The sequence below is a fragment of the Protopterus annectens genome, chromosome 11.part0, assembly GCF_019279795.1.
Source record: "Protopterus annectens isolate FY-2018-M chromosome 11.part0, PAN1.0, whole genome shotgun sequence".
NCBI lineage: Eukaryota > Metazoa > Chordata > Ceratodontiformes > Protopteridae > Protopterus > Protopterus annectens.
The window spans coordinates 303054880-303065549 of NC_056745.1; the positions used below are offsets into that span (position 1 = coordinate 303054880).

Consider the following 10670-nt stretch of genomic DNA (forward strand, 5'->3'; position numbering starts at 1 on the left):
ATCCAACCTGGAAATCATCATTATTATTAATCCCCTTTATCACATTTTAATAGGTTTAGGGTGTTGCATCAACTGTTGCTACTTGTCTCCATTCACACCTATTCTACCACCTTCTTCATCTATCAGTCACTATAGGTCTTAAAGTTTGACTGTATAGGCTGTTTAATTTTACAAGCCTAGAGTATTTCTTGTTTTTTCACTTTTAACTGTTGCAATTTTTGTTTTTTGTTTTCACTTGTACTCATGTCAAGCTTCAGATTTGTTTACTTAACACCTGGTGCAGTCATGCAGAAGTAGAATCCATCTGTTCCCTGCCCTAAACACACATCAGGTTTAGTTCAGGACACATCTCTACTCACTGATGTACTGCAGCTCAGTCTTTACTGCACCAGCTATAGCTAGGACATTCTGTATGCCCCATTTCATCACATTTCTACAAAAGAGGCAATGAATAAGACTTGTGAATCATACTATGCATTTCAGGTTTCAAATAATCACAGCATATCTTTTCTCCTGTTAGTTGATAGGGAGCTGACTACTCTGGAAAGTTTATGCTAGGGTGTTGTTCATGCATGAGCTCCTATTAGGTGACAGGGAAGAAACTACTTCAGGTAAAGGAGTTTATCCTTGGTCTTTCCCATATGAATGTAGGGTAGACAGATTGGTTAGTAAATTGTTGAAGTGATAGCTGTACTTCAAGTGTTGTATGGGAGTGTTGCGCTACATGAGAGATGAGTTATAGATCAGAACTCCTTATTTGTGGACAGTCATTGTTTATAATCATGAGCTTTGGACAGGGACTAAAAAGATGAGGTTGTGAATACATGTGGCATAAATTATGATTTTTTTGCAGGGTAGCTGGTCAGATTTTGTATGAAAGCGTGAGGTGATAGTTAGTCTGGAAGAACTTCAGAGTACAATGGCTGCTTTGTCATGTTGAGAAGAGTTATTGTAGGTGGTTTGTGTACCTTAATATACCTCCTAAGCACTTCTCACAGAAGATATACATGACAGGCTTGGAGATAGACCTAGGACATGAAGGAAGGATTATACCTATTAGCTTGCTTGGGAAAACCTGTTGATCCCACATGATGAACTGGAAAATGTTACTAAGAATAGGGAAGTATGGTCAATAGCATTCAGCTTTACATCACCTTGAACTTCAACAGGACAAGTGGATTTGAAATTAATGGTGATGATAGTGATAATACAGCACACCAAGTGGCATAGACCTATGATCATGTCAACCTATAAACCTATGTACTTGTAGCATTCTTATTGGAATTCATTGTGACTGACAGCAAAATTGCCCTGTAGACCTGGAAGTCTTAGTGGAATCTCCCTGATGGACTGGGAAATCTTGTGGTAGCAACACTTCCTATAGGATTTCCTTGTAACTCATGATGTCCTGTTTACTTATACATCTAATACATCTCTTCATGAGGTCTGGAGTCATTGGACATCCTGGTCGTACCCCATGATGCCAGATTTTCAGGATGTTATTTTGGAAACCTGAAGACCTGAAGACACACTTACTCTACTGTGGGTGTCAAGAAAATGTTTATAATAGCTGATTGGAGTATTTTTTTTCTTTTTTTGTAATTTAAGTATCACAATGCAGATTCCTGTGTGATCTTAGACACCGCAGTCTCATTCCCTATTTCATGTGACAAAAAACTTAGAGGTGGTCATAGTTGTAAGAAAGTACATCTTCTACTGTTTGGGACTCGGGGGCTATCAGCTGTGATTATATGTGCAGATTCCAGCCAGTTGTGTTTGGATCAGTACCAGGAAAGCCTGAAGACCTCTCAATGGACCTCGCCTCAGTGCTATTTCTTGTTTTTCACATAAGCTGTCAGCCAGCTCTCTATTTATGGGATTCTTTTGACACTATAGCAAAAACAGCAGACTCAGATATGTGCCTTTTCAAAATGTTATGTGTGTTGTCATCCTCCACTGAGAACTGCTAAAGTGTCAAAAACATACATATATGTGCATATGGACAGTGGTTATATAGTATCTGTGCCTTTAAAGGGCATTACCATTACCTGATCAGGGTGTCATGTGACCTTCAAACGGTTCACTAAAGGTTCTCATTGAATTGCACATTATGTTTAGCTTCTCTTTAGTTGTTGCTCGTGATGATGTTTATGCTTCACAGTATATGTGTACTATATAGTGCGTTAATTAAACTTGCTGTGGCATCAATTACAGCATGTTAAATAAATCTCTAAATTCTAGTCTGCTAGTAGTTTTTGCATTCCTCCCTCTTTGACTCCAATGAACCACCAACACATTTCTTTTTGACTAGGTAGCTTGATTAGTTTGTGAACAGGATGTATTTGATCAGTTTATTATTCTGTTCATTGAACATGTTTTCCTTAAGTAAAGTCACAACATGATATTTAATTTTAATTTACCATGCAGGTATCTACAAAACACAAGAAGCCAGGCTTATGCTTCTAATGCTGCAGGTGAAAAATCCAGGTCACTCATCGTCAAGCAAGATGAAAGAAGAAGAAAAATGGGCTATGGATGGTTTTGTAAGTTTCTTGACGTCACATGTGTCTATTTATTTTAAAAAATGACAATTGTTAGACAAGTGGTCTTTTAAGAGCATTGCAGAGGAAACCATAATAGTATTTTGTCAAGATGCATTGATGTAAAACAAAAAAAAATGCTTAGTATTTATAACTGTTTGAAAATAATTTGGTATTTTAGAAAATATTTAATATTCTTTTTTTCATTTATATATGTAATTTCCTAAATAATGCAGATGTCACAACAAACTCTTTTGAAACAGTTTCTTTCTCATAAATATTATTTCCAAAATAACTTTAGCAATCTAGTCCCATTGTTCATGGAAGAATGCAGCACTGTTCTATTTTGCACATTTGTATTATCCAGGAATCTTGATTAGTTGTGTAAAGCTTTAAAAGAATAACAGGACAGGATACAATTTCATTAAATACATTTTCTATATTTATTTGACAGTAAGTCATAGAAAACCAGCTCCAGAAATGAGGAAAGTGCTCACTTATTTTAATTATTATTATAACAGTCTGACAGCTTGTCTGTTTAAAATATCAAAGTTTGCGAATATGTACTTGCTGTAAAAGTGTTTTTTTGGAGAATGTAGTGCACAGAAATAATTGAGTGATGCATATATATATATATATATATATATATATATATATATATATATATATTTGGCATATTTGACTGTTTTTGGATAAATAGAAAGGTATAATAAGCAAGGATAATAAAATAAAATGTCATCATAAGGTAATACAAATGGAAAAGAAATAGTGAGGTATTTAATGGCTGTTAATCAGAGATATTCGGTCCAACATCGTTTAGTAAAACTAGCTCTTTGTTTATCACATTAAATTTATGTATACCCATTCAATCATCAAGAGTAGCCTTAAAGGAAGACAAAATACTTCTTTGCTTGTCCTGTAGTAGTAATTTATTCTGTATGCTAGGAATACATTGATTTGAAGCTATTTCTCCAGTGAGTCTTGTTTATTTGTCAGAGTAAATTATGATCCTTAGTATGGGTGTTTGTAGAGAACAGATTTGTTTAGAAATAGGAAGTCAAGTAGTCTTAGGAGGTCTTTCATGGCTAGAAAAAAGCCACATCTCATCTCAAAGCAATTGGTAAGCTACTGACCCTAAGAAGAGCTGTACTACTCTAGTACGATAATTGAAGGATTTAAGGCCTTTCTTTCTTTCTTTTTTTTTTCTTTTTTTTTTTTGGTTAAAAATGACTGGAGTTTTTATCATAAAAATATCAGTTGGAAATAACCAGGCCAAATAAAACAATTTCATGAATGAGGTGTTAGCATGATGACTGAATTACAGAGTTGTCCACAAAAGTATGTCCACAAAGGTATGCAGGTCTATAATGACTGTAATTACTTGCATAACTCTCAACCTCTTAAAGCAAGAAATCTGGACAAAGTCATAAATAATGTGGGAACAAAGGCCAAAAAATAGGGACACTTTTTAAATATTGCTCTTACAAGCTTGAAAGTTGATAGAATATAAGGCTTTGCATTTGCATGAATTTTACGAAGGGTGCCAAGTCTGAAACTCAAACGTCTGTCATTATTTTCTGACTTCACCCTTCATTGAATTGCCAGTAATATACCAGAAAACCACAATGTCATGAGAAACAGACCAAAAATACGAGGAAAAGTCTCGACATTCTGTGAAAATCTGTATAGTTGAGAGGTGAGGATTAACATTTACAGTAACAGAGGTGGAAACAACTTTTTTGTCAAATGCTACTATAAGCATTTTTTTTTTTTTTTTTTGCATTTACCTTGAGACTGTTTTCAGTGCACACGTTATGTGAATATTCCATGCCTTTTTGAAGCAGTTTAGTATCAGTGGATGAGCAAATAACACTGCTTAGCTTGCAGTCATTAGCAGTCTTGGTCAACCAAACTTCAGGAATAATGGTTTGGTATCCCCAAAATAAACACCACACAAAAGAGGACTTAGCATTGACCCCTGCAGTACCACCTAACTGTAATTTTACATTAAAAAAGGGAATCAGTAACTTTTAGTAATTGAAATCTATGCAATAGCAATCCAGTGGGCATGGTTGTATGAAGCTTTTCTAACTTTTCAATAGTATTAGCATTAGGGACAGTGTAAAAAGCTTTACATAGGTTAAGATAAGCAGTGTACAGAGAGTGACCACTGTCTACAGCCTCTGAAACCTTTTCAAAGAAGTTTACTATATTCAGGAAGCAACAGGAGCTGCCCTTCACAAAACCAGACTGAGTGGGTTCTAGATCAATTACCATTTGTCCTGGTTCACTTCAATAAACACATAGCACCAAATGACATTTAAAAACGTTTATTCAACTTCCATAAACATGATTGTTAATTATAAATTTCAACCAAAACATGATACAGGTGATAATAACATCCATGAAAGAAAAGATAAAATAAATAACCATAAGGGCAATGTAACCACTCGCCCTTGAATAAGCAGCATCCTCCACTTGCTCACTTTTTCCTTGCACTAACAAGGCAGCGTTACACTGCTCACCTTCAATTTATTAAATGACACTACCAAACAAATAAGCAGCTCTGCTTGCTCATTAACTTATCCAACAGAGCAACTGCTCACTATCCTTCCCAACTTATTGAATTGCACATCCAACACCAGAGGGGAAACAGAAGAGGGCAAGCCTGCCCCTCTTCTCCCCCCACAAGCCCGACCTGGCTGTTCACCCTCTCTCCGACCAGCTTCCAGCAATCTAATCACTAGTACAGCACTAGGTCAAGCATCATTTGGTGTACCCAATCCTCCCTAACCAATCTGGATCAAAGTCATTACCTCCTAACCCTATACATAACTAACGAAAACAGCCAAGTACCTAACAGCTGAAAACAACCACTAACCTCTCTCCTATTCTAAGGAAGCAAACCATAACCTCATCCTATCATAACTACTGGCCATGAAGTAATTAAACCATACCATCTGATCATGGATGCCTTGCAATGATAACAAGAGGATTACCAGCCACTGAATCCACTATTAAGCCCACTGCTACTGAAGCCATGCCGAGGCAACTGCATACCACCATGCCACATTGCAATCCCATTTTATCCAATATAGCAACAAATTAGAGAATGCCTGATGCCACCCGGTCACACAAGGTCTGTGCCATGCTATTACCATCCAGAATATAGTGAATCAACCCAACACAGTCTCATCTGAAACTGCAGTAACTCAGTGCTAAATCCTCCCATCAAACCCCTCATCTAGCTTGCAAGCCTAACTTACACAATGCAGCCCACTAATCCCCTACCCCTGATGTCTGCTACAATATCTGACCCATTCCAAAGAAGACCCCCGCTACCCAAAACAGTGTAAAATTCAACCCTGATGCCCATATGAGATCAAATCAAAACAAGACAGTAACTTGTGGCAGGGAAGAAAAACACAACAAAGCAACAACTCCATATTCAGCTGCATTGGTGGCAACACGTGACCTCCTTTCATACCGCACCGTCAGCTGAAACCCTCCTCAGCTTGATCTCTCAGCTTCTTCTCTCACCTGTCAAGTCCACATTTCTTCCGTCCCCAAGTAATATGAACTCTGCATGTCCCCATCTGCACTCATAGTGAGCTTGAAAAGAAAAGACTGTAAATACTCCAAACACGCATAATCCAAATTCTTACTGACCATTATACACCACAGAGGGCATTTCTCATTCATCAACTGGTTAAAATGCAGACTCTACCAGATGCAAAACAACCCTGAAAATGAAAGTGTCCTACCAAAGAGCCCCATAAAATTACCTCCCAACTCTCATAGTAATGGTACAACAGATACCCCTACGAAATAAAACAAGGTCTCATTCTATAGATAAAATTATCACGCTTCTACCAACTCAGGAGGTCTCAATAAAATTAATGATTAGACAAGGAAAATTAAAACCATCCACAAACCTGATATACCACCATTTACAAAAAACAAAGATACAAATTCCCCCTATGACTCTACCTGTGTGCAGTTAGGATAAGGACAGCATTCACCCTTGTCCGTCTTAACAAGAGCAACATGGATTGTGAAATCTCACTTACCTGAACATGGCTAGATTATGATAAACCTTAGAACCATTAGTCTGGAAACCTCCCCAAGTACAGAATAACTTAAATTTATCATCATGCCGTTTACCAACTCAACCTGGCCTCCTCCCACATCATACTTTATCTTCCAAATAAAATTGCACAATAACCATAACTGAAACCATGATAAATAACCAACTTAAGGGCCCTAACCCATTAACCTAGTAACTTCCTATGGCTATGATGCCTGTGTGTCCATCTTACCTGCGAGAACCCAAAGACCCCTTGTAAACTTCTCTAAACCTGCTTAACACAGTCCCAAGATAAACCCTCTTCTCTTGCTGACACATTACCCAAACTGCAACAAATACAAAATACATACCCTAAAGAAATGCAAATAAAAGGCTCCCTGTCACCTCCTTATACACCACTCCAACGAAAAAAACATCCAGCCCGTCAGACTCACTTATATCTAACAACTTCCAGCAGGCCCAAGACTATTACTTACTTCACTCTCCCCCAATTGAGCACATTTGTGTATCAATCTATCAATGGAGACAGCCACCAGTACCTGCACTTCCACCACTGACCCACTTCCTTCAGGTCACCAACTGATGTCCAAACTGCTCTTCCCCACTTGCAAACAAAACCAATTAAACACATTGCTGTCATGAAATTGCAAATTTTCTAGGTATCCATCTTAAACCACCCAATTAAGGAGCTACTGGTCAGACACTCAGCCCCAAAATAACAAGAAGATTCACAGCTCCAAGCACATTCGATCAGACAAGCTGCAACACAAATGCTCTTCAAGTCCCACACATTCTACAATAGGGTTAGGCACAAATTAAAGCTGGGAATCAAACCCCCTACCCTGTGTGTACACAGCAAACAAAATACTATGTCCATCCCTTACTGCCTGCATTATCTAGCTGCCCGATCTGGGAACTATACTGAGATATTATGGTCTTCCTTAATAACTTACATTTTCACATCCATAGATACCCTTGGTATATTTCCGTTGTACTCTTTCCCATTTAGTCATGCTTGTTTTGTTATAGGGTTTCCATATTGTTATTACATACTCAAGTTTGGGTCTAATGTAACTAACAAACAATGACGTCATTATTTTGATTACCTAATTTTATACAGCTATTTATACAGCCTATAGTTCTATAACTGTTATTAAGCAATTGGTTGATATGATTAGAAAAACTCATAGCTGAATCTACCCATATACCCAGGTCCTTAAATGACTCTGCAGTTTCAATCACTGTGTGCTTTATTAAATACTCACCTTTCAATTTATGCCTACCAAACCTCATATGCTTAGTTTTTGATGTATTTATCAGCATATTATTATCCTGTGTCCAGCCCCTAAAGCAAGAAATTGGATAAAGCCATCAATAGAGGGGGTACGAAGGCGCCCAAAATGGGGACACTTCAGTATTGCTGTTATGAGTTTAGAAAATGGATAGAATAACAGATATTGCCTTAACATGAATTTTTCTGAAGGGGATAAAAATCTGAAACTCAAATGACCGTCAAAAAGTGAGCCCTTAGTAAGTGTTCCCCCTTTCCTTATCCTGCCGATGGAAGGAAAACAATCCGGCTGAAGAAAATTAAACCATTCCATCCCTTCCCTAGTTTTCATAGAAATATTCCACCAGAACATTGCTAAATACAGCCAAGACACCTTCCTCTCACCTGTCTAACATCTTACCAATATCCTCTGCCCAGAACCACCCAACTAAGAAAATACCCCGAATAAAACCTAACCCCAAACATAGACGAAACTCATACCATTAAGAACTATGCCACATGCTAACCCCTTAGCCAATATGAGGGGGAAAGCCTGCCTGAAATCCACCACCGTAGACTGCAAATGATCTGCATGAATGCCCTGTACCGCTAACCAGTACTTAGCAGAAGACAACCCTGCCCAGAGCTACCCACGAAACTGGGACCAATGACAGCCAAATCAGGGACAAACTCAAACTAGTTAAGGTCATCAGGGATAGATTTAAAATATTGCACTTACAGCTATAGAGTGGCTAAAATAACAATAAATGTGCCACCAAGTCTCCATGTAGTGACTGCAGTCATGTGTCCCCACCTCTTAGAGCAAGAAATTTGGACAAAATCATAAAATGTTAATCACTGAGCTTACCAAATTAACAGGTCACTAAATCAACAGGCTTGCATTAATGTGAATCTTCGGAAAGGTATGGGATCTAGCATCAGTCTAAGAAGTTCCCAATAATTTGCTAGAAACCATCGTTTTCATAACTCCAGCCAAGCGTCTGAAGCAATGCATATGTCTCAAACCCTTAATAAGAAGTCTGAGAGAATGCCCATTGTACGCTATGGCACTGAGATTCATGACAGGTGGCTGCCTGGCTGGTGTGTTGAGAGGCCCAGTCTTTATGCTCAACTTCTTGTAGCACTGTCCCATAAGTACCACCCTGACACGTACCTCTCGACCTTTTAGTGTGGTAAATCTGGACAAAGCCTGACAGAAAGTTGCCAGGATAACAGAACTTGTATCAGCATGCATTTTCCGAAGGATATGAAATCCGAAACTCAACTCATGCTATTATTCAGTGACTTTACTCTTTAGCTCATCCCAGTGATTTGTCAAAAAACATAAACTTTTATGAGGAACAAACCAAAATATGAGGTAAAATTTAGGCACTCTGCGAAAGTCTATACAGCCGGGAGGCATGCCCCAACGAAACTGTGGACATTCTGAAAGTCCATACATTTGCAAGTATACATAACCAAACAGCACCAGCAACTCAGCAGCAATGCGACTGCATCTCTGAGTGCACAGCTATGAGCTATTACTTTCAGCACTTCCTAATCTAGACATCAATAGACACTGCTGTATATTCAAACCACCAACAAACATAAAGGCAGGACAAATTGTACCACTCTGAAACCCAGAGCAATGCTAACCGCACCACCAATGAACCATAAAGGAGAGACAAATTATACCACTCTAAAACTCAGAGTAATGCTAACTGAACCAGCAGTGAAAATAAGGAGGGACAAATTGTACTGCTCTGAAACTCAGAGCAATGCTAAACAAATGCTTTTTTTTTTTTTTAATGTGGTACTGACTTTTGAACCATATCTTGAACGTAAATAAATAAAGTAAAGGGGACCGTGTGGTACGTAACCTATTCAATCACAATTGTGTGCCAGGGTATAGAAACTGCAAACCCACAAACCAACCCTAAAAGCTTTAATGGTCCCCAGCACCATTGCACATGCGCCTAACCCTTCCCTTACAACCTGAACCAAACATCAACTCCATCCAGCCCATGAATCACTAGACCACTGATGTAATTAACCCAAGTTGACTCCATGAAAATCCAATGCCTCTCACAACTGCCTTCCCCAGATTATCAGGCCTTTGCTAAATCCCCAGACAACCTTGCTAACCTGAAGCCTACCTGCACCAAAGTATCTACTGGTTGTCTTGGACATAGTACTTGCCTTAGCAAGTTCACACCAAAATATGACTCCTACCTCAGTTACACTTGACAAAACCCCTTAAGCCCCTCCCTATCCTTACCTCATTTCCTCCTAAACATCACTCCATCCCATTTAACCCTATCCTCCCCATATTCTCTTAATTCCTGCTACTCTATTTATCTAGCCCCACTAGAAGATGTCCCAGGACAAAATGATCTGTCCCAAACCTCATTAAGCATGACAGACTAAACTGATACTGGCCAAATTTATCCAGGGATGTGGAGATGTGGGACGAAGTAGAACCATTACCACAAGTTCCTGTTTATTTTATAATTAAATAAATGTAATTTTCTTTCTGTTTGAAAAAATAACAGACTTCTTGAATATTATGGGACTTGGGTGATACGGTACAGGTATGCTATTACATCCATATAACTTGTGAGGAGAGATGACAGTATTTTTTTTATTTTTATCCGATTTTTCTGTAGGTTGCTATACAGATATATATATATATATATATATATATATATATATATATATATATATATATATATATATATATATATATATATATATATATATACACACACACACA

The 10670-nt window shown here is 38.0% G+C and overlaps 1 protein-coding gene across 1 annotated transcript in view; it reads left to right on the top strand.

Moving 5' to 3' along the window:
• The window catches only part of LOC122814936 (CUB and sushi domain-containing protein 3-like), an 811796-nt gene that overhangs the window by 448979 nt on the left and 352147 nt on the right, over positions 1-10670 (top strand). The window contains exon 9 of the mRNA XM_044087197.1: positions 2428-2543. Coding sequence (XP_043943132.1) covers positions 2428-2543 — 116 coding nt within the window. The remainder of the gene's footprint in view (positions 1-2427; positions 2544-10670) is intronic.